This window comes from Typopeltis vanoorti, chromosome 6 (genome assembly GCF_054136105.1).
Source record: "Typopeltis vanoorti isolate ZY-2024b chromosome 6, IOZ_Tvanoo_1.0, whole genome shotgun sequence".
Lineage (NCBI taxonomy): Eukaryota > Metazoa > Arthropoda > Arachnida > Uropygi > Thelyphonidae > Typopeltis > Typopeltis vanoorti.
The window spans coordinates 32,271,932-32,297,760 of record NC_143554.1 but is presented as its reverse complement, the minus strand read 5'-3'; the positions used below and the strand labels follow the sequence as shown (position 1 = coordinate 32,297,760).

Genomic DNA, 25,829 nt, shown 5'->3' with positions numbered 1-25,829 from the left:
TACCACCACTAGTATTTTCACAGACCATCACAAACATTCATGCCCATCGTGGAATTTGAACCTTTTTGGTTCAAATCCAAAAGGAGAGCATGTCCGCTCTCCTTTTGGCTGGAGAGCGGATATGCTAACCACTCGGCCGACCAGGCTGGCTTTTGGAAGCTTCTAATTCTTTACTCTTTCCTTGCATCTGAAATCAGCTGGTCAGCAGTCTGCTAAAATTATTCTAAGATTTAGAAATACTATGCTATATTGTCAATATGTAAAACTGTATACCACACAAAAGAAAGTTCAGTTGTGTTATTTTCGTTTCTTTCTCTTTTTTTAAAAAAAGAAATGTAAATATTACTACTTCTATTGCTGCTGTTTGCTATTTCTGAAATACGTCTTAGAAATGCTGGACAGTAATCCTCTTAGCTGGAGGAAAAGCTAAAATTCTTAGATTACTCTTTTGAGAAACACAAGAGAGAAAGTTTCCCAGAAGTGGCACTAAATTGCCTCAAGCAAGAATGTGTTGTTTCGTTTTCAGTTGTTCAGTTTCACTGAAAAAGGCACATATCTGTTACATAATCATTTATGTAACAGATATGTACCTTTATATGGATTAAGCAATTAATCAGTTGTTACAAACGTAAATCACTTCGGGAACATGCTCATGCAGTTTAGTGTAAAATAGTAGCAAAAGTTTAACTACTGCAGTAACTGAGTATTTACAGGCAGAAATTCCATGTTTTGTTTTTCCATCTTTCTGATTGATTAGCAGACATTCGAAACATATTATTCTGATATTGCATTTGTAGGATGACAGTGTTTTTAAATATTAATTTCCCCTATTACCCAATATCACAAAACTTCCTCATTTATAATAATGAGGAAATAATATGTATATTTTCTTATTTATAATTTGCTCATTTATAATAATCAAAACTTAGTTTCTGTGTTGAAAAATTAAATGTTATGTAGAACAATTATTATAAAAAAATCACGAATTAAATAAAAACTGTACCTATGTTTCATAACAATTTTCGGGTGAGTGGTAGCGTTGCAGTGGAGAGTGGAGTGTGTGTAAAACTATCAAAGTCGAAATAAAGTTCAATTCTGTTGTGCAAATATGAAATTTCACATTTGATGCATGCACATATACATATTTTGTATCAGAGAATATATGCAAAAGTATCGCTTACTTTAAAATTGGAGAAAAATATATAAACTAGCAGAAAACATATAGATATCAATTTAAATAATAACCATTTATTTCATTTTGTCAAGACTTGATTATAAAGGGAAACCAACAAGGTGAAAGTGCAAAGAACAGTAGATTACGATATTTTGTTTTTTCAAAATATCGTAATCTACTGTTCTTAGTGATATGATATGACAAAATTAGCACAAAAACATTAAACATTGGTTCTCCAAAGTAACGCAATATTTAAGTGAAGAAAGTATGCAAGGATTTATATTTTGTCATGGAATTATAAACTGTACAATAAAAAGAGAAAATAAAAATAATTTCTATATTTTTAGCCTCTCTAATATAACTAACAGTCAAATTGCCCAGCATAAAACAAGGAACTGGTTTCCTTGTTATAGAGAACTGAGACTCATCTTTGTGAGATAATCTGTTTAAGTGTTCTCTACAGCGTGAAGGATTATCGCACCTTCTAAAGGATAGAACAGTCAAATTGCACTTCTTTCCCGTGTTCTTTCAATAGGTGTATTGAATCTTATCCAGATTTAGCTGGACATATATGGTCTTGGCCGATTGAAGGGTTAAGTATTGCACAAGTTTTAAGTGAGTCAAAAGCTTTCTCATTGTAAATAAAACCAAGACATAGTGGTAATTGATATTCATTACAACATTCAGTAATCTGCTGTACAATCTGAATATGGTCCATTGTACTAAAGTCCCTTTGAAAGACTGCCTGTTATTTTGGTTGTGCTAGGTCTAGTGTTGCACAAAGCCTATGAGCTAAGGCTTTTGTAAACACTTTGTAAACCACGTCGGTGGTTAGTCAAGTCTTCTACCTCACCTTTTTTATGTATCATAATTAGGGTAGCCTTCTTTCATGTTGTTGGTACATCATTTTTCTTCTGGCATAAAGTAAATAGTTTTGCTAAGAGTTTGTAGATTATTTCTCCACCTATTTTTATAAGTTCAGCTATAACTCCATCCTCATCTGCGGCTTTCCCATTTTGCAAGCTTTGGATGATCCACATAACTTCTTCAGGTAGAATTTTCTTCAGCTGTGTTGTAGTTGTCTTCTTCATTTAATTCATCATCCTGATATAATATTGACTAAAATTCTTCAACTCTTTTTGCTATAGCATATCTATCTCTGGTGATAGTCCCATCTTGTAGTTTGGCTGCAACCATCTGTTTGTTGCTGGTCATCAATTGCTGTTTGGCTTTTTTGAGACTGCGGTTGTTTTCAATTGTTTGTTGTATGAATTTACAATTGAATTTTCTTATTTTTTCTGTGATACGTTTTCTGATCGTTTTGCACAATTCAGTGTATTCAATTTTATTTTGTAGGTTAATTGATTGTTTCATTTCTCTTTGTTTCTTCATAAGCTGTTTTGCTTCTACAGAGATTTTGTCTTGTTTCTGTTCTGTGGTACAAGCTATTTCAAGTGAGCATTGTAAATGGTTTTGGGTAATAGTATCATTACTTTCTGATAGATCAGCATTGTCATCTATGGTAAGATGTTTAAATCTATTGTTTAGTTCATGTTGGAATATATCTTTTTTAATGTTGAGTTTCCATCTGTTTTACTTTGATCTCCGAAACATTTTCTTCTTTCTTTTTGGCAGTTTATTTGGATTTTGCTGCATACCATATGATGGTCACTTCCAATGTTGAATGTGTTTATAACAGAGCAGTCTAAAAGATGTTTTTCTTATTACTGAGGAGGTTTTTCTTATTACTGAGGCTCTGTTTATAACAGAGTCTAAAAGATGTTTTTCTTATTACTGAGGATAAATTCAATTTCACTAGTTTGTCCATTTGGACTTTTCCATGTCCACTTTCAATGTGTTTTTTTCTTGAAAAAGAAATTCATGATGTACAGGCTTTCTTTTTCTGCAAATTCTATTAACTTTGCTCCTCTGTCGTCTCTCATGCCATATCCAGAATTTCCTATTGAGCTTTCATCTGAATGTTGTATACCAATTCTAGCATTAAAGTCTCCCATTACAATTCTGAAATGATATTTTCCTTTATTGTAGAGTTGGGATACATCATGATAGAAGGCTTCAATTTCTCCGTCAGTATGATGAAGTATGACTTATTGTTGATGCATAGACTTGGATGATCTTCAGTCCTGTTTCGGTTTTAATTTTTTAAAATGAAGTGTGCATGTGTTGTTTTACTACTTAGTAAAAGAAAATTAAGTTTGTTTTAAAGATGTTAAAACTGGATAAAAATTAGGACAGCATGAAGTAAAAAAAAAAGCCAAATTTTTATTGTATAGTTATTGTTTTTGACTTATATATATATATATATATATATTACTTTGTTTATTTTAAAGAGAAGCAGTATTTGCAGAAATGGGGGTAGCCTTAAGAGAAGATGGTGATACAGTAGGAGTGTTTTCTCCCAAGAAGGTAGTTATCAGTTTTTAAGTAGTAAAAGGATTAAATATTGAGTTATTAACATTTTGTATAATCAATTTAATCTTAAACTGTTAAAGTACTTTTTGCATGATGTACTTATGCATACCACTATGAACAAATTCTTTGCAAGTTAGTTTTGTGTTCATGAAAATTCTCAGTGCTTAAATTCAGCTCTTGGCATAAAGTCACAAATTTTATAACCATTGAAACACTTTTATGTAATATTGATTCCTCTAATTAGGAGAATCAACTATGAAACATAACCAAATGTTTATAAACACTTACGTTACAAACTATAATTCTTAAATGGAAAACATTTAATAAATTTATCACTTGATTACATTTTTTAGAACTGTTAGTTTACCTTTTAGTAAAAAAGATCTTTTGGTACTTTGTTAAAAGTAATTTTTTTTCTTTTATAAATTGTTTCAACTTATCCACTATATTATATGTATACCTCATGTAACATAATGGATTGAGTTTCCAAAAATTAGCAAATACTTTTTATGTTCTTTGCACAAAATCACAAATTTTATAACAGTTGAAATACATCATCATCAAATTCCTGCCGTGTACCCTCAAGGGGTGTACAGGATATGACAGTACTACATGAAAAAATTACATCATTACTAACTTCCTATCTACAATTTTCCTCCAAATCAGTCTGTTACTTGTCAAGACTCCAACATTATCAGATCTTATATTTCTATCGTCTAAGGCACTTTGTACCGTATCAATCCACCTATATCTTGGTCTTCCTCTGGGTCGTTTTCCTGCCAACCTGGCAGAGAACACTTGTTTTGCTAATCTTTCCTCTCCCATTCTATTTAAGTGACCATACCATCTGAGATTAGCTCTGCTAACGCATTCCTGGATGCTGACAATGTCAAGTTCTTTCCTAATATCCTCATTTTTAATATGATATTGCCATTGATGCCATCTGTTCACGCCTCTAATCTTTCTCAGGACTCTCATATCTGCGGTCTCTAGTCTTTGGTCAAGTGTTTTACTTCTGACCCAGCTCTCAGATCCATAAGTTAAAATTGGTTTGAACACAGTCTTGTATACAGCTAATTTAGTGTTCCGACTAATTTCTTTCTTATTCCATATGAATTTATTCAATTGACTTCCCACCATGCCAGCTGTGCTGATTCTGTTGTCTATTTCTATATTTAGTTTACCATCTTCAGTAAAAATTGTGCCTAAGTAGCTGAAATGTTTTACTTGTTCCACAGGTTCTCCATTCACAACACAGTTGACATTTTCAATGATTCTGCCTATTTTCATTGTCTTTGTCTTTTTATTGCTGACCTTCATACCATATCTATTACAACAGCTATTCAATTTAGTCAGAGAATCTTGCAGACTTGTAGCGGATTTATTTAGAAGTATAACATCATCCGCATAAAGCAAAGAGCTGACATTAACATCTCCAATTTTGATATCAGGTTTAATACCACATTCCTTCATAATGTGATCCATATAGATAATGAATAACAGAAGGGATAATGTACATCCTTGTCTCACACCAGATTTAACATTAAACCATCTTCCTGTACTTCCTTCAATTCTAACTGCTGACTCACAACTCAAATAAAGACTAAGTATTGCTTGATATAATGCCCCATTGACACCATATAACTGCAGCGTATTGAATAGCTTCTCTCTTGGCACCTTGTCATATGCCTTTTCCAAATCGACAAAACTTAAATACAGATCTTTGTTATATTCCCATGCTTTCTCGACTATTTGTTGTAAAGTGAAGATCTGATCCTGACAGCCTCTATTTGGCCTGAATCCAGCTTGTTCTTCACCAAACTTTTCTTCCACAATTCTTCTCAACCGTTTCTCAAGTATACTTGCATAGATCTTGCCAGGAACACTCAGTAGGGAAATACCTCTGTAATTCTCACATTCAGTTTTATTTCCCTTTTTATATATGGGTACTATGAGAGCTCTACTCCAATCATCGGGAATTCGTCCCTCTGTCCAGGCTTTCTGAACTATGCAGTGTAGCCACTGTAAGACTCTTATACCACCATACTTCAGCATTTATGGTCGAATATCATCTACTCCTGCTGCCTTTCCACATTTCAAGCCTTTGATGGCTTTTTCTACTTCAAGTATGGATATCTATTCCTGACTGCATGCCTGGTCAGTGTTTTTTATCACTGTGCTTTCATTACTGCTTGTTTCATTTAGCAGTTTTTCAAAGTAATTACTCCATACTTCAAGGATATCTTTTTCTCCTGTTTTCATTTCACCTTTATCATCTCTAATTCCTTTTACAGCACTCTTTCCTCCATTCCTAAGCTTCTTCAACAACCTCCAGAATATTTTGCCACCTTCTTGATATTTATTTTCTATATTCTTGCCAAAGTCCTCCCATGACTTTTGTTTAGCTAGTTTTACACACTGTTTAGCTTTCTTACATTTGTCTCTGTATTCTGTAAGAGTAAAAGCTGACTTATTTGCCAGGAACTTTTGATATGCTTTCTTCTTTTCCTTCACTGCCTCTTTAACTTCCTGTGTCCACCAGGGAGTTCTGATTTTTTTATCCTTGCACACAACCTCACCACATGCCTCTCTGGCAGAATCAATCAATGTTTCCTTCAGAGTTTGCCACTGAATCTCCAAGGTTTGATTCCTGTTCTCAAACTCTTTCATTTTCTTTTCAATAATATTTCTGTATTTTAATCTACAGTTCACATCTGAGAGCTGCTCAACTTTTATTCGCTTTAAAACTTTCTTACATGTTATTCTTTTCAATATGAAATTCAATTTTATCCTGCTCAAGACTAAATAGTGATCACTTCCAATTTCAAATCCTCTGTACACTCTGGTGTCCTGCACCAGGGAGAAAACATCACTATCAACAATAACATAGTCAATGAGACTTTCTTATTCCTAGCTTCTTCTCTCCATGTGAATTTGTGCACATTTTTATGTTGGAACATGGTGTTAGTAATAACCAGTCCATGTCCTGAGCAGAAATCCAACAGATATTTGCCATTATACATTTGAAATACATTTAGTGTAATATTGATTCCTCTGATGAGAATTTTTCAATAAATTCTTGTCAGTGTGTGATGTGTTCATGCTGTTATGTGTTGTGATCCCATATGTGATGTGTTCATGCTAGGAATTCTAGGGATAATCAAAATGGGGTTTTATAATTCTTCTCTTCTGCCTTATAGCTCCATAGCCCCTCACTTGACAAGAAACTCAAGGCCACTTCTATTCATAACACTACTTCTCACTAGTACTATTTTTAACACTATAAATTTCCGATCCATTGAGCCTTGGAATGCTGATGTCGTTCTCATTTAAATTTGTGTCTGAATCCTTACAAAAAAAAAATGTGTGTGATGCCACTCAGAAGAGTGCACCTTAATAACTGACCCATTCCTCCATGACTACAATGCATACTGATTCACTTCAGTCATTTTCTGACATGCTCTCTTTCTGTCTTATATCTTTTTTATATGTATTTTCATGAATGCTTTTCAATTAAATTGGCTACTGTAATTCCTCCACAGTCTCTCCAAACATGAGCAGCTACTGGTCAACATCGATACAAAGTTCAATTTAGACCTTAACCAAACTAACTTATCCTCTTCTTTCATTCTACCTATCTCTTTCATTGAACAGCTTTCCTATTGTTTTCTCTAATGATTACAGCTGTAATCATTGGAGTAATGACTGTAAAAGAAGTACATTTAAAAGTTCTTTCTCCTTTACCACTTGTCTATATGCAGAATTGTTGTATTGGGGGGGGGGGGGCTTGTCAGATTAATGTGTTGTCTTTATCACTCTCCAGAGATTTTGATTTCCTTTTGAATTTCTTGATTTAGAATAAAAATTTCATTACCAAGAGTGTGACTTTTTGATTTTCTTCCTTAATAGTGATATCTATGTCCATTGCAGTGCTTTCTTCACTAGTCTCTCATTTTGCTTACTCATTCTTCATGTATATTTTCTGTCTATTTTGTTTTTGCAAATCGGTTGAAATATAACTTCATGTTTTGATTCAGTAATTTATTATCGCTCTTAATGATGATAATAATATACAGTATAATAACATTTTATATTTTCCCGATAATAGTGGTATCACTCTAGGTGGTATTACCTTGATCACTTCTTATTTGGAGCAATCATTCTGACCAACAGCTGGTCCATAATTAGTATTGAAATTTAAGTGTTTATTATCACTAGTTGTTAAGAGGAGAAATACACATCTAGAAATAATAATTAACTAACTTTATTTAGTTTTTAAAGTATTAGCCAGTATTTCACATTGGTCACCAAGGCATCTTTAGACCTTAAATTAAAGATTCCAAGAAATTATATACTTGGTTTAATCCTTTATCCAAGTGTAAGCAAACAAAGTTTGTGACTGAAGTATTTTCAGGGGTGGGGGTGTATAAGGAAGCTAAGACTTCACATTACTTGCCTTAGTATCCCATATTCCATTATTATTATTTTTATTATTATTATTATTCGTGACACTTCCAAGGAGTTCGTAGACTCATCATGGAACGACACCTACAACTCTGTCTTCACCACTACACTGATCCTTTACTAGCAATCATCTACATCAACAGCATCTACTGCCCACCACCACAACTAGTATTTTCTGTCTGTAAACTGCGTGTGTTCTGAAGGGCCGATTTGTCTGTATGCGGGATGAAACACCCAAGTTTCCGAGAGAAAAAAATCTTTCTACCTCCTTATGAGATCAGCTAACTCATCTTAGATTGAAAAATTCTATATAAAGATTCCTCCTGTCATGACGAGAATTGAACTTATGCCTTTTCTAATCGAAGGGCGCAATGTACCATCATTCTTCCAGTTGCGCTATGGAGGCACTTTATAATCCTATGCATTTTATTTTATGCATATAAAAATATTATTATGAAAAGAGTTCCATAGGCTTCATCAGACTGCCAAAGGGGATCCATGGCATGCACACACACATCTACTAACACACAAAAAAAGTATACAATCTATGATCTAGAATCATCTTGAAGTCTGTGGTATTTCCTTACTTTTTCAAACTGACATGTTTGCAAAATTAAGTGACATGACATTGGACAAACAGGAAATACAGCTAACATCCAACTGAATGAATATAAAAATAATTTCCATTACACTATAGCTTTCCTGGGGTTCGACCATGCTATCAACATGGATTACCAGATCCATTGGGTTCTGTGGATTTATCCTTATTAATTACAGTTCAGTAAATGTCACCTATGCATCTTTTACTCTTTCTCTCTTACTTCAGGTAATGTTTAATTTCTCAAGACATGAGAGAATTTTTTCTTTTGAAATAACTTCAACCTTCGGTCTTACTTGGCATAAAGATACATTGCTATCATATTTATTATTTCACCTGCATGCAAGACACAGTTTTGTCTTTTGTCCCAGGTAATGTGTTATGTCTGAGTTCACCATCATCAAATTCCTGATATGTACCCTCAAGAGATGTACAGGATATGATAGTACTACAAGAAAAATTACATCATTACTAACTTCCTATCTACAATTTTCCTCCAAATTAATCTGTTGACTATCAAGACTCCAACATTATCAGATCTTATATTTCTATCTTCTAAGGCACTTTTTACTGTATCAATCCACCTATATTTTGGCCTTCTTCTGGGTCTTTTTTTGCTAACCTTGCAGAGGACACTTATTTTGCTAATCTTTCCTCTCCCATTCTGTTTAAGTTACCATGCCACCTGAGACTAGCGCGGCTAACACATTCCTAGATGCTAACAAGGTTAAGTTATTTCCTAATATCCTTGTTTTTAATATGATATTGCCACTGATGCCATCTGTTCATGCCTCTAATCTTTTTCAAGACTCTCATATCAGTGTTCTCTAATCTTTGGTCAAGTGTTTTATTTATAACCCAGCTGTCAGATCCATAAGTTAAAATTGATTTGAACACTGTCTTGTATATTAATTTAGTATACTAATTTCTCTCTTATTCCATATATATAAATTTATTCAGTTGACTTCCTACCATACTGGCTTTGTTGATTCTGTTCTCTATTTCCATATTTAATTTACCATCTTCACTAAAAATTATGCCTAAGTAGCTGAAATATTTTACTTACTCCATAGGTTTTCCATTCATGATGCATTTGATATTTTCACTGTTTCTGCTATTTTGATTGTCTTTGATTTGTTATTGTAGACCTTCATACCAAATCTATTACAACAATTATTCAATTTAGTCAGGGAATCTTGCAGACTTGTACTGAATTTTTTTAGAAGTATGACATCATCTGCATAAAGTAAAGAGCTGAGACTAACATCTCCAATTTTGATATCAGGTTTAATACCACTTTCCTTCATAATGTGATCCATATAGATAATAAATAACAGAGAGAATAATGTACATCCTTCTCTGACCCCAGATTTAACAGCAAACTATCTTCCTGTACTTCAGTTCTAACGGCTGACTTACAACTCAAATAAAGACTAAGTATTGCTTATTATAATGCTCCATTGACACCATACAATTGTAGTGTTTTGAATAGCTTTTTCCTTTGCACCTTGTCATATGCCTTTTTTTTTTCATGTCTACAAAACATAAATACAGATCTCTGTTATATTCCCATGATTTCTTAACTATTTGTTGTAAAGTGAAAATCTGATCCTGACAGCCTCTATTTGCCCTGAATCCAGCTTGTTCTTCACAAAGCTTCTCTTCCACAATCCTTCTGAACCGTTTCTCAAGTATACTTGCATAAATCTTGCCAGGAACACTCAGTAGGGGAATACCTCTGTAATTCTCACATTCAGTTTTATTACCTTTTTCATATATGGGTACTATGAGAGCTCTACTCAAATCATCCGGAATTCGTCCTTCTGTCCAGGCCTTCTGAACTATGCAGCGCAGCCACTGTAAGACTTTTATACCCCATACTTTAGCATTTCTGGTCGAATATCATCTACTCACACTGTCTTTCCACATTTCAGCTTTTGATGTCTTTTTCTACTTTAAGTATGGATATTTATTCCTGATTGCATGCCTGGGCAGTGTTTTTTACCACAGTGCTCTCACTGATTGTTTCATTTAGCAATTTTTCGAAGTATTTCCTCATACATCAAGGATATATTTTTTCTCCAGTTTTCATGTTACCTTTATCATCTCTAATTCCTTTTACAGCACTCATTCCTCCATTTGTGAGCTTCTTAAACAACCTCCAGAATATCTTGCCATCGTCTTGATATTTATTTTCTATGTTCTTACCAAAGTCTTCCCATAACTTTGGTTTAGCTAGTTTTACACAGTGATTAGCTTTGTTACATTTCTCTCTGTATTCTCTAAGAGCACAAGCTGACTTATTTGCCAGCTTTTGATATACTTTCTTCTTTTCCTTACCCACCTCTTTAACTTCCTGTGTCCACCATGGAATTCTGATTTTTCTATCCTTGCAGAATGTTTCATTGAATCAATCAATGTTTTTGTCAACATTTGCCCCTGAATCTCCAAGATTTGTTTCCTGTACTCAAACTCTTTCATTTTTTCTTGAATAATGTTTGTGTATTTTCAATCTGAGAGCTGCTAAACTTTTATTCACTTTAAAAACTTTCTTACATGTTCTTCTTTTCAATATGGAATTCCGTTTTATCCTACTGAAGACTAAATGGTGATCACTTTTCAGTTTATGTCTCACTAATACCCCCTCCCTTCCTCCTGTTTTTTGTGTCTGTAGTCTACAAATTCTTAATCTGTCTTCATAATCCTGATATTATTTTTTTAACACTCTCCTTTGCACTCTCTCCACTGTATTAGAATCACAATAGAAACCAGGAGACCAGACCTGCACATAGTAGTTCAAGTGAGGTGTTATTAAGGACTTGTAAAGAGGAGGCAAAATGACATACTTATCTTTACATGTCAAAGTTCATTTCAACATTGCAATTTTGTTTTGAGTTGTATTTGCAATCTTTGCTACATGGTCCCTGAAAACTTCCTATCTACTAACACTACAAGATCCCTAGCCTGATCAGTTTTTTCTAGCATAATCCTACCAATATAACATGACATTGGATATCTAACCATGCCAAAATGTATGACTTTACAATTACTGACATTGAACTGATATCCATTTTCCCATGCTCACCGTTCCAGCCTATTCAAATCATTCTGTAAGTACTACATAACAGCCACATTCCTAATTACCCTTAACTATCTTTGCATCATCAGCAAATAGCTGTATATTGCCTTTCAAATCCTTCTCAAAGTTATCAATGTGTTGTTTGAATAATAGTGCACCAACAATTGATCTTTGTGGTACACCACTGGTTACCTTAAATTTTGCAGACTCATCTCCTGTTTACCAGTTTTTATATCTGTCCATCAGCCATCCTCTTATCCATGCTAATATTTTATAATCCAAACCCATATTCTTCAATTTATGCAACAGTCTACCATGCTGTATTCTGTCAAAAGCCTTAGCAAAATTCAAAAAGTATCATTGTGTATCCATTCTCCTTGTCTAGCTCACTGGTAATATTATTATAGAATATGAGGAAGTTGCTAAAACATGACTTTCCCTTAGTAACCCCAAGCTGTTAATGCAAAGTAGAGATTCTCTGTCAATCCATTTCTGAGTGAGAGTGCTAACCAACTTTTTCAAAATCTTCACCATCACTACTTCTGAGGAAAACTGAATTTCAGTGCAGAGAGTCATATATAACCAAAAGGGTGTACTTTTTTTTTTTTAATACTAATTATGTGTATGTTCTATTAGATTAAAAATAGTTGCTTGGAATGTTGAAAATATGTGATTGAACTTATAGATTTTCCATTACTTAAGAAATGAAAACCATTTTTCATTAATTAAGAAGTCACATACTAATAAACTGAATATTTAATTATCTAAAAAATAGTTAACTCCTGTTATTTCACTTTGATTATCTCAACATGTTAATTGCAACTGCAGTTAGCACAGTAGATGTTCGAAAGTGGTAGCCAGCTGGAACTTCTTGAGAATTCTTATAATCAACACTTGGGCATCTTTAATATCAGGAATAGGGATTCTGTATCACCTTGATTTGGTGGTTGTAAATATGGGCTAAATTCAATTACATCACAAGATACCAACCTGACCCAACAAGAATAAACCATATCATTTTAATATTACAAGGATTATTTGTATGCTTAATATCTATCTTTCAAGGTGTATACTTGTATATACAGTTAAAATTGCAATTTTGTTATGAACTATGAATTATAGTTCATGATTATTACAGTAGATGTTTGGGAATAGTGACTCTGTATATTTACCATACTTTTGTGGTTGAGGAGATAAACAGTTAATTTTTTTTTAATTTTAATGTTATAGTTATTTAATATGCTCACACTGGATTATGTTTCGCACATGTCATACAAGTGGTGGGTGCTTGCTTGACTTTGTAACGCATTGCTTCTGCTCTGGCCAGATGGACACATTTTTTATACGTTTGGCAATATACGTGACACATACTTTTTTTTTTTTTTTTGTATAAAAGTAATATTTGTAAACTGTCATTATATGATAACTACACCTTTAGAAATTAAAAAATACAAGAGTTATAGAATTTCTCTTAATTATCGGTGAATTATATGACTGGAAAACAGTCTTTTTCCTTCTCATATAACTTGGTTTCTCTAGAAAGCACATCTAACAATTTTTCGCATACTGTTCTATGGACACCTAATGACACAAGTTGTGTCCTGCCTGTTATGAATGTGTTAAGGCAGTGGTTCCCAAACTGTGCTAGGTGCCCTGGGGTGCTGTGAAATATTACAGTATTTTAAATAACTGCATCAACTGTGCATGTTAGCAATTAGGTAGGCCTATGTTCTGACTTTGGATGCTGTAGAAAAATCCTGATGCACTAAGGGCATAGTGAACTGAAAGAGTTTGGGAACCACCATGTTAAGGAAATTGTTTTGTTATGATTCTTGTTAGAGGAGTTCTTTAGAAGAACAGGTATTTTCTCTTGTTGAGTATTGATCACTCATTAGTTTTGGGGAATGACAATGTGCAAAGTATTGATGTATGCAGGATTTGTGTTTTGTGGGTTTATAATTAATGGAAGTAGATAGAAAGGTGTTAGTGTAATGTTGGTTATGAATATTAAGGAAGGATAACTGTCTTGAACTCTCTTTCAAGGATAACTTTCATCTAGGGATGATATAGTTGATCTTTAGCAAACATTATGTGTAGATATTGTTCATTGTATCTGAATGAGGAAAATGTTTTTAGCATGCTAGATTCAGAAGATGATTTAGGATGTGTGTGTGTGTGTGGAATGGAACCTATTTTCATTCTGAATGTTTCAAGTAGTAATTGGTAAGGATAGCAGATAGTGAGCTGGCCATGATTCCTTCAACTTTATGGAGTACAGTCAACCCTCCTACAATGCGGTACTCTTATAACACGGTTTCCATATAACACGGAGCCAAAATTGCGACAGCCCTCCTATAACGCGGTTTCCGTTCAACAACATTCCATCAACTTAATTGGTTTAAGAAGATTCTCTATAGCATGAATTTATCTATGTGTTAAATTTTTACAGTTGAAATTAACGGGGAATTCCCTTCTTTTTGGTGAAGGTACATCACCATTTTCCAATTTCAGTTATCAGGGAATTCCCCTATAAGCGAAGAAATGATGCGAGATTGTTCACGATGCTCTGTTTTAATGCTTAAAATAGACCGTATGATTGGTTGTTGCGTATTTGCGTGAATTTTTTTATCCAATAGCGCTGCCGAACTTTCGCTGTTGCAACCACCCACTTTGTCATCGATTTTAAGTGCAACTTAGTAGGAAACTGTCTGTAAATCCGTGCAGACATACATATCACGATTAGTGTTCAATAAAGTGCCTTTTGCTCACTTAATTTGTGTTATCGTAATTGGACAACATTACACAATACTGTAGGTAATAATTTTTTATTTGTTGTAATATAATAATAATAAAATAATTGTTAACCCCAGGTTTGCATAATGTCGCAGCGCAAAGTTTAAAAGAGAGTTAAGAAACTGCTTAGCTCCGTATAGAGAGGTATTAGTACAGTTAGAAAAAAAAAGCTACGATTGAAAATCAACATGAAGATTTGTCAAGTGAGGAAGACATTTGGCCCATTAAAAGACGAAGAGTTAGGCCACTCATATTTGAAAGCGAGGATGAGTGTTAAAAGCGTTCAATACACATGAAATTATGTTACACAATTTTACATAATTTTCTTGGTTTTGTTGGAAAACAGTTTTTTAGTTTAGTTTTAGTTTGATTTTTTTTATCAAACTAAAACTTGTATGAACTCTTCGATTCAATAAAGATAATTTTATTGTACTTAACATATTATCTTGCCTTTTGTGTTTGTAAATTTTTTTCCACAACCGTATGCACCGTAACTTGACGCTCTGAGAATGTAATTTTCATACAACACAGAACGAATCAAACTGATTAACAAGTGATTTTACTTGCTTCCGAGTTTCACTCAACGCGGTTCCCATATAACGCGGTACGAATCAATCTGATTCGTACTAATTCTGAGTTTCTTATAGTGCAGTTTCCATATAACGCGGTATACGGTTTCCATATAACGTGGCACGAATTAATCGCGTTATAGGAGGTTTGACTGTATATTCTTCCAGATGAAATATTCAGAATTTATGGAATAAACATTATAGTCAGTCAGAGGATATTATTTGTTTATAAAGATATTTGTAAAGAAGGAAGTGATATCAAAACTCTCCATAATATCAGATGGGCTGTACCTTAAATCTTTAATTTTGGAGAGTAATAATCTTTGTTATTTTTGATTCTAAGAACTTGAGTGACCTGTAAGAGGATGGAGAATGTTGAAAAGAAATTTTGTGATTCTGTAAGACTACCTTTAGAATTATCTGTTGGTTTCAAAGGACACTCTAATTTTTGATATTTGTCAGTCCACTTTTAAAGAATAATAGTATTATGTCTGTGAGATAAGAAATAAGAAAAAAAAAAGTAAATAATTACCAGTGTTACTTATTGCAACTAATGTATAATATATAACTTTTTTTTTTTTTTGTATATATATTTAGACACCTCACTTAGTTAACTTAAATGAAGATCCACTTATGTCAGAGTGCCTGATCTATTACATTAAGGATGGCTTTACCAGGTAAATTTGACATAAATGTTATAAATACTTTATTTTTAATTTAATGAAATTAAACAGATTTAGTTTTTTTTATTTAGATATTTAGTTTTAGAGGATTTGAAAGATTCAATTAATTTTAATGAATTTCCAAGATTAGATGAATAATACAGATAACATCATTTATGCCATAGATGCATACCTGATGTTATACTTCAAGTATGAAAGCAATTGCATTTCACATAAATCTCTTCGAATTAATAATCATTATTGAATTGAATGGAAATTGACAGTTCCCATTCTTGAATAACAAACATTATTAGGACATTTCATTTATTGCCAAATTTATTCTATTAGAATTTTCTGTATGCATCCTTTTCTATATTTTTTCAGTTAGCACTTTTAATATTTCTGTGTACATAATTTTCAAACACTGGTATATAAAAAGAACACGTAATTCAATTTACTTCAGAATATTTAAAGTTAGTGTATATGAAATGGGCTGAAGGTTTTTTTAGACATAGTATGATTGAAGGTGTTTTTAATCAATGCAAAGCAATGTAATACTGAGGCATCTGGTTTCAGAGTTGGACATAGATACATATGCTTTTTTTTTTACTAAATAATTTAAGGAAATGAAAACGTAAACTAGGATATACATTAAAATAAATTTTAATATACTTCATTTCGGCAACGTCACGTTGCCATTTTCAAGGAACTTAAGAACAAGACACGTGCATGCAGGCACAACAAACAGTAAGTGAGGAAGAATCAGGAAGCTATTATTTATCCTAAAGTCCTGATGGTGCTCCCTAGCGGGCAATGTTCGTATTCTTGGACGATTGGGCTGAAGGTCTTCTGATGTAGGTTTCCCAAATTTGAGGCAGTCTCATGCAGCCAAATTTGTTGAGGTTTGGATTGTTTCTTAGGGCTGAAGCTGATTCCATGAAAAGCCTTTCATATTTGTATTTACTACGGTGTATTATGGTGGCTTTCTTCCACCATATTCTATGGCAGGTATCCAGCACATGGTCAGCAAGACCAGAGTGACTGTATTGGTGAAACTGGATGTAGGCCTTGTGTTCTGAAATTCTGATATTTGCAAGGGACCTGGTATATGCCAGGTAGGTCTTGGGGGGAGGGGGGGGTTGGTCTTTAGTAGAGCATATAAGGAATGCCAATTTTTTTTTTATATGGTCTGTAACAGGAAGTTAAGTCATGTTTTATTAGGATTTTTTGTAATTTTTTCCGAGGTGCCTCGGATATAGGGTATGGTGATGGATTTAGAGTAACCCTTGTTGTGAGGGGGGGGGGGGAGGTTTTGGTTTACTGGTTTCAATATTTTTTGGATTTTTTTGGGGGGGGGGTAGCCATTGGCTGAGAAAGTGTTGAGAATGTGGTTTAGTTCTGTGGTTAGGGCATTGTCATTTGAACAGATAAGTTTAGCCCTGTTGTGTAGTATCTTAATGACTCCATATTGTTGCGAGGAGAGGGTGATGGGATTGTTAGTGAATGTATCTGCCTCTATGGGTGGGTTTTCTATAGACTGAGAAAACCAAGGTTCCATCAGGCTGGCGGGTGACTAGTGTGTCTAAGAAAGGAAGGCAGTTGTTTTTTTCCTCTTCCAGGGTGAATTTGATTATGGGGTGTTGGTTGTTTAAGTGTGTTAGGAAGAAGAGGAGTACATTGGAGCCATGTGGCCAAATAGCGAACAAATCGTCAACATAGCGAAGCCAAATGGTTGGTTTTTGTGGGGCAGGGTTTAAGGCTTTCTCTTCAAAAGCCCCCATATAAAAGTTGGCCAAGTGTGGGGGAGAGTGGAGAACCCATGGCTTTCCCCCTCTATTTGTTTGTAGAATTTTCCTTGCCAAAAAATAGCCTGAGTTCATTGTGAACTGAAATAAGGCTGTGATATTGGGAGGAAATTTAGCCTTGGATTAGCTTTAAGGATTCTTTGAGTGGGACATTTTTGAATAAGGACGAGACATCAAAACTGACCATTATGTCTGTGTGTTTGAGTGTTAGGTTTTCTATGCTGGCTTTGAAGTGGGCTGAATTTTTTTATGTGTGAAGGTGTGTTGCCAGTATAGTGTGAGAGAGCTTTGGCCAAATGTGTTCAGCTAGTTTGTATGTGGGGGAAAATCAATGCCATCTACTATGGGACATAATGGCACATTTTCCTTATGTATTTTTGGGAGTCCATAAATACAGGGTAGGTGGGTCTGGAGTTGAATGGTTTTAATTTGTTAGTGATTTCCACAGGCCAAGAAGTGACCTTCTTAAGGAGCCTGTGGAGTTTTCTAATTTGTGAGTTGGTGGGATTGTACTCGATAGGAAAGTAAGTAGCCCGGTCTAACAATAGAGCTTTCAGCTTACCTGTGTAATCCTTTTGGTTAAGCAATACTGTGGCGTTCCCTTTATCAGCTTTGGTGATTATTATTTTCTTGTTTTTCTTTACTTCTAGTAGAGATTTAATTTCCTTACTGGGCATGTTGGCTTTTGGTGGTTTAGTTTTGGTCAGAACACAAGCCACATCCAGTCTAATATCGTTGGCGACGTGGTTTGGAAGGTGTCATATCCTGCTTCCAATTTGTATCATAATATCTTCATCGGGTATTCTTCTGGGCACAATGGTGAAGTTATGGCCACGGGAGAGAGCGTTGAGCGCTTCAGATTTCACACTCTAACAACTAAACCACATTCTCAACACTTTCTCAGCCAATGGCTACTCCCCCCAAAAAAATCCCAAAAATATTGAAACCAGTAAACCACAACCCTCCCACCCCCCTCACAACAAGGATTATTCTAAATCTATCACCATACCCTATATCCGAGGCACCTCTTAAAAAATTACAAAAATCCTAAAAAAACATGACTTCTTGTTACAGACCATATAAAAAATTGGCATCCCTTGTCCGCTCTACTAAACACCAACCTCACCACATAGACCTACCTGGTGTATACCAGGTCCCTTGCAGTTGTAAGCTGTCCTTGCTTTGGCCAAACAGGCAGGACAGCAAATATCAGAATTTCAGAACACAAGGACTACATCCGGTTTCACCAATACAGCCACTCTGGTCTTGCTGACCATGCGCTGGATACACGTAAAGCACGCAATTACGGTAAAATGAAGTTAAAGCTATCAAGACAACTGAATCGTCTCGCCTTCCTAAAACGCTGCCGGGATAACCAGGTAATTCCTAACTGTGTCAAATTCAAGCACCGTTTTTCTTCGCAAAAGGCTCTTCGTATTTATAATCGTGCCAGCCAAGCCTTGCTCAGGGACCAAATCGCCACGACTCGCTGTTTCCTGAATGATGCTAACTTAGCTATCCAGGCACTCGAAGATGACCTTTCAAGCACCTTAAGCCACGAAATTTGGTCTATAGTATACGACATCTCGTGCACTGCAGCAGAGAAAGAATTTAAAAAAGAACTCTATCTCGAAGCCACAAGTTTCTACTGAAACGGTAGTCAATCTTTCGTCATTTAGTGTGAAACCTGAAGCACTCGACTCCCTCACATGTGGCCATAACTTTGCCATTGCACCTAGAAGAATACCCGCTGAAGATATTATTATACGAATTGAACGCAGGATATGACGCCGTCCAAACAACGTCGCCAATGATATTAGACTGGATGTGGCTTGTGTTCTGACCAAAGCTAAACCACCAAAATTCAACATGCCCAGTAAGGAAATTAAATCTCTACTAGAAGTAAAGAAAAACAAGAAAATAATAATCACTAAAGCTGATAAAGGGAACGCCACAGTATTGCTTAACCAAAAGGATTACACAGGTAAGCTGAAAGCTCTATCGTTAGACCGGGCTACTTACCTCCCTATCGAGTACAATCCCACCAACTCACAAATTAGAAAACTCCACAGGCTCCTTAAGAAGGTCACTTCTTGGCCTGTGGAAATCACTAACAAATTAAAACCATTTGACTCCATACCCCCCCCCCCCCCCCCCGTATTTATGGACTCCCAAAAATACATAAGGAAAATGTGCCATTACGTCATTCCCCCACATACAAACTAGCTGAACACATTTGGCCAAAGCTCTCTCACACTATACTGGCAACACACGTTCACACAAAAAAACTCAGCCCACTTCAAAGCCAGCATAGAAAACCTAACACTCAAACACACTGACATAATGGTCAGTTTTGATGTCTCGTCCTTATTCACAAATGTTCCACTCAAAGAATCCTTAAAGCTAATCCAAGCTAAATTTCCTCCCGATATCACAGCCCTATTTCAGTTCACAATGAACTCGGGCTATTTTGTTTGGCAAGGAAAATTCTACAAACAAATAGAGGGGAAAGCCATGGGTTCTCCACTCTCCCCACCCTTGGCCAACTTTTATATGGAGGCTTTTGAAGAGAAAGCTTTAAACTCTGCCCCAAAAAAACCAACCATTTGGTTTCGCTATGTTGATGATGTGTTCGCTATTTGGCCACATGGCTCTGATGCACTCCTCTCCTTCCTAACACACTTAAACAACCAACGCCCCAGAATCCAATTCACCCTGGAAGAGGAAAAAGACAACTGCCTTCCTTTCTTAGACACACTTGTCACCCGCCAGCCTGATGGAACCATGGTTTATTCAGTCTATAGAAAACCCACCCATAGAGGCAGATACATTCACTAACAATCCCACCACCCTCTCCTCGCAACAATATGGAGTCATTAAGATACTACACAACAGGGCTAAACTTATCTGTTCAAATGACAATGCCCTAACCACAGAACTAAACCACATTCTCAACACTTTCTCAGCCAATGGCTACCCCCCCCCCAAAAAAAAATCCAAAAAATATTGAAACCAGTAAACCCCCCTCCCCCCCACAACAAGGATTACTCTAAATCCATCACCATACCCTATATCCGAGGCACCTCGGAAAAAATTACAAAAATCCTAAAAAAACATAACTTCCTGTTACAGACCATATAAAAAATTGGCATCCCTTATCCGCTCTACTAAAGGACCCCCCCCCTCCCCCAAGACCTACCTGGCGTATACCAGGTCCCTTGCAGCTGTAAACTGTCCTACTTTGGCCATACAGGCAGGACAGCAAATATCAGCATTTCAGAACATAAGGACTACATCCAGTTTCACCAATACAGTCACTCTGGTCTTGCTGACCATGCGCTGGATACCTGCCATAGAATACGGTGGAAGAAAGCCACGATAATACACCGTAGTAAATACAAATATGAAAGGCTTTTCATGGAATCAGCTTCAGCCCTAAGAAACAATCCAAACCTCAACAAATTTGGCTGCATGAGATTGCCTCAAATTTGGGAAACCTACATCAGAAGACCTTCAGCCCAATCGTCCAAGAATACGAACATTGCCCGCTAGGGAGCACCATCAGGACTTTAGGATAAATAATAGCTTCCTGATTCTTCCTCACTTACTGTTTGTTGTGCCCTGCATGCACGTGTCTTGTTCTTAAGTCCCTTGAAAATGGCAACGTGACATTGCCGAAATATTGAGGCATATTAAAATTTATTTTAATGTATATCCTAGTTTATGTTGTAATTTCCTTAAATTATTTAGTAAAAAATGCATAACCTACGTCTAAGCCTTTCCACGAGATACATATTGCTATCATAATATAATTTTCAGAAATATTTTTTAACACAATTAATAGAGTGAAAATGGTAATTAATTGTATTTTATTTAATCTGAGTAGGGATTAATTTCTTCTGGCTTTGATGAACTAATTGTCCTTGTGCATTATTGAGGTATGACCAGCATTGTAGCTAGTGCTTTTGCTGCCCATGGCGGCCCTGAGTTTGCCGCCCCTCTCAATACACACTAAAACTACTACAAAAAGTCAAACCACATATTGGGAAATAAATTAAAACACTATGTTTATTTTTGAAGTAAAACTTTAATTTCAACATTGTAAAATGTTATTTTTCTTGCTTTTCTGTTAGGGAAATCGTTGATGACATTTTTTGACATCTATTTCATAGTAATGTAGGTAATTCTTAATCAATTTTATTTTAGAAAAAATCCTCTCACAACTAGCAATGCTTACAGCAATTGTGAGGAAAATTTGCAGTAGTATTACAATATTTGGAAATGAGTTCCTGAGTATTTTAGAATTAACTGCAAAAGTTCAAAAAAGTTTCAAAGTGTCGCCCGGGGCAGACCGCTCCCTCTGCCCCCTTCCTAGCTACGGCTCTGGGTATGACATTTTAAATAATGAAGTTTGGATTAATCATACTGTATTTGTCTGGTATTGGAGCAGTCAATCTTAGGTTCTTCATTACTATTCATACTCAATAAGCTGAACCTTCAGTGCACAAAGTGACATAATTACCGTATTTGCCGGTAATTATGTCACCCCATTTTTTGTACACATTTTTTAGAAAAAAAACTTCATCACTGAATATTATAATGAATTAATAGTATTTCAAATATAAAGTAATAAGTAGGTCTCATTGGAATGCTTATCTGAAACAACATCAATAATTCTCCCACTCTGTACTAAAACCATTGGAACACGTACGGCCACCTCCAAACATCCCTTCACAGTACACCTTGAAACCCACAGAACAAGTTTCTTTCCTTCTTCTTCATCCCTGCTACTGCTGTACTGTGGAACAGTCTTCCCCCTGAGGTATTTCTCAAGGAATACAATATACAGGCTTTCAAATCGAATGTTAACAAGTTCCTCCTTTCCCATCCCACTACCTATATATACGGTACTGAAGTACTACAGGTTGACCAGCCAACCTCTCATATATGAGCCCAACATAAAAAAAAAAGTCTACTTTCAATAGATACCTAATCTAACTAGGAAAGAGTACCCACCTTTTAATCTTCTTTGTCAAAACCCAGAAATTTATTGTAGGTTATGTTTACTACGAGTTGCTTTTTTTTAGATCCTCTTCCTGATTCCTCCAAGTTCTTATCTTTTTCTCAGTTGGAGTGGCCCGAAATGTTTCTCTCCAGCCCTGTTTCCACATTCTTTAGCATACGCAATCACAAGTAGCTTGTATGCAATATTGTAGCAATGCCAATGTTTTTCAGCCATAATTTGCCAAGAAATTTAGAGAAAATTTAATGGCAGAAATTTATCATTCACAACAACCGCGACAACAATTGGAAAGTTTAAACGAACAGGAACACAGCTGTGATTGTCAATGACAGCGTATGCGCATCCACTGAACTCTATGTAACTGGAATGCGGAATGCTCTCTCACTCTGCAAGGAAGCAAGAAAGAAATCGCATAACTCAGAACAGAGAAAATTTCTGGAAATGAAAGAAATAAAAAACTGAGTATTGGCGTATAAGATGCACCCTGTTTTTCAGACCTATTTTCAAAGAAAAAAAGTGCGTCTTATATGCCGGCATTAATTTGAATGGCTTGTATATTCATTTCAGGATCTGTTTTTTAATATGTTGGATTGCTTTTTATATATATATATATATATATATATGTGTGTGTATGTGTATATATATTTATATATATTTAAAAAGCTGACTCATTTAATCACATTTGGACTTAAAATTGTTTGCCTTTTTGTAAACAATATGAAATAATTTTTTACCGAAGGAGAAATCAGAACTTTTTCTTCTAGACATCTCTCACACATTTGCAAGGCTAGATCCTCTATTCTCCTATTACTCAATGTCACAACATTGCATTGTCATTGTTTAGATCACATATGGGAAACCCGTGGGCCAGATCTGGCCCTCTACTTCTTTTGATCCGTCCCTAATCTATTTCAGCAAAGTTTGTCTGATTCATGGGGGGAGAAAACATGGTGTGTTCTACTAACTCACGTTAATCTGACGTCATATGACTTGCACAAACCAAGGTCTCTTTCTCACTTTGGCTAGCGGTGTGTGTGAACGTGTTACAGCGTGTCAGTTCGGTACTTGCGTTGATGTTGTGCTTTGTTCAGTGCCTGCATTGATGTTATGTTCTGTTCAGTGCCTGCGTTGATATTGTGTTCTGTTCGGTGCCTGCGGTGTAGAAGACGGTTTTGTTTGACAGTTCTGAATATCACTTTTAAATTTGGGACAATGTCAGCGGTTATTGCGAAAAAAAAAAAGAAAAGTAGATGCAGAGAATCGTCAATTTCAAGCCAACTGGATGATGGATTATTATTTTATTCTGAATAATAGTTTGCCTGTATGTTTACTGTGCAATGAATCTGTATCCATCAACAAAGAATACAACTTGAAGAGACACTTTACTTTGAGACATGCAGATCACCCAAAAATTGATGGACAACTACGAAAAGATGAAATACAGAAGTTGAAGAACTTGGATACCCAGCAGCAAATGTTCAACAAGCAAAGAACAAAACACCACAGCATTGTCAAAGCCAGCTTTGTGGTAAGCAAAAAAATCGCCAAGCATTCTAAGTCATTTGGTGAAGGAGAATTTATCAAAGAATGTCTGCTGGATGTTGCAAGTATAATATGTCCTGAAAAGAAAAAAGACTTTGAGAATATTCATTTGTTGAGACGTACTGTTGTCTGACGGATAGAAATTATGGCTGATGATATCAAAAAAAGTTTAAAAGAGAAGATTGCTAGATTGAGATTGGAAGCATTTTCAATTGCTTTGGATGACAGCACTGATGCCTCCGATACAGCACAACTGACAATATTTATTCGAGGAGTTGATGTGGATTTCAACATTGCAGAGGAATTATTGGCGCTTCGGCCGTTAAAAGGAACAACTACTGGTGAAGATATATTTGAAACAGTCAACACAGTCTTCGAGAGATTTGTGCTTAAATGGAGTTCACTATCTGGCATATGCACTGATGGAGCCCCTGCAATGGTTGGTACACAGAAGGGATTTATTGGAATAGTTCATGAAAGAGCAATAGAACTACAGATCCATCTGGAAAATTTACCAAATTTTCACTGCATTATCCACCAACAAAATCTGTGTGCAAAATCGATTAAATTCACAAATGTTATGGAAGTTGTAGTAGCTAGTATTAACTTTATTAAGTCACGTGCACTTAATCACTGCCAATTTAAGGAGTATTTGGCAGACCTATTTTCAGATTATGAAGATGTGTCTTATTATTGTGAAGTGAGGTGGTTGAGTAAAGGTAAAATGTTAAAATGATTTTATGATCTGAGACAAGACATTGCAGATTTGATGGACATAAAAGGAAACACAATTAACCAAGTAAAAGATGATGAGTGGGTGTGTGATTTAGCATTCCTTGTAGATGTCACTGCATACCTAAATGAACTGAATCTTATATTGCAAAAACAAGGACAATTGGTTAATTAACTGCATGGACATGTCAAAGCTTTTTGTAATAAACTAGGATTGTTTGGAAGTCAGATAAGAACAAAAAATTGTTATCATTTTCCTACTCTAGCAACTCATAAAAATATCCCTTATAATTGTTATGGACATGAACTGAAGGCACTAATAGATCATTTTGATACAAGGTTTGCCGACTTCAAAAACAAAGACTCCACATTTGCTATATTTGCTCGTCCGATGGATGCTGATGTAAATAATGTGCCAGAAAACTTACAGATGGAACTTATTGATCTTCAGGGGGATTTAGTGCTAAAATCACAATTTAATAACATTGCTTTGACAGATTTTTATAAATTTTATTTGGTGGAAGAAAAATATACAAATTTACGTGCCTTTTAAAGAAAAATCATTTGTCTTTTCGGCAGCACATGTATGTGTGAACAGTTTTTTTTGAGGATGATATACAATAAATCAAAAATTTGGACAAGAATAACGGACGAAAACCTCGAAAATTCTATGCGATTATCCTTAAGTAATATTAACGTCAATATTGATAGTCTCGTAATTGAAGTACAAGGCCAATCTTCACATTAAAATTAAAACAAGTTGCTATGAAGTAGCAACTTGTTTTAATTAATTTAATATTAATTTATTTTATTTAATAATTTGGTCCGGCCTTGACTCGGAGATAGGATGATAATTTGGCCCCCGAACCAGGAAAGGTTGCCCATGCCTGGTTTAGATGGTACACCTGTGCAGAATTCTCACTCAGTTAATTCCACTGTTTGATTTGGTTCTGTT

General features: G+C 35.2%; 1 protein-coding gene across 4 annotated transcripts in view; it reads left to right on the top strand.

Moving 5' to 3' along the window:
- The window catches only part of unc-104 (kinesin family member unc-104), a 942,286-nt gene that overhangs the window by 313,446 nt on the left and 603,011 nt on the right, over positions 1-25,829 (top strand). For all 4 annotated transcript variants that reach the window (XM_090394094.1, XM_090394092.1, XM_090394093.1 and 1 more), the window contains exons 14-15: positions 3,526-3,601; positions 15,708-15,787. In XM_090394094.1, coding sequence (XP_090250220.1) covers positions 3,526-3,601; positions 15,708-15,787 — 156 coding nt within the window. The remainder of the gene's footprint in view (positions 1-3,525; positions 3,602-15,707; positions 15,788-25,829) is intronic.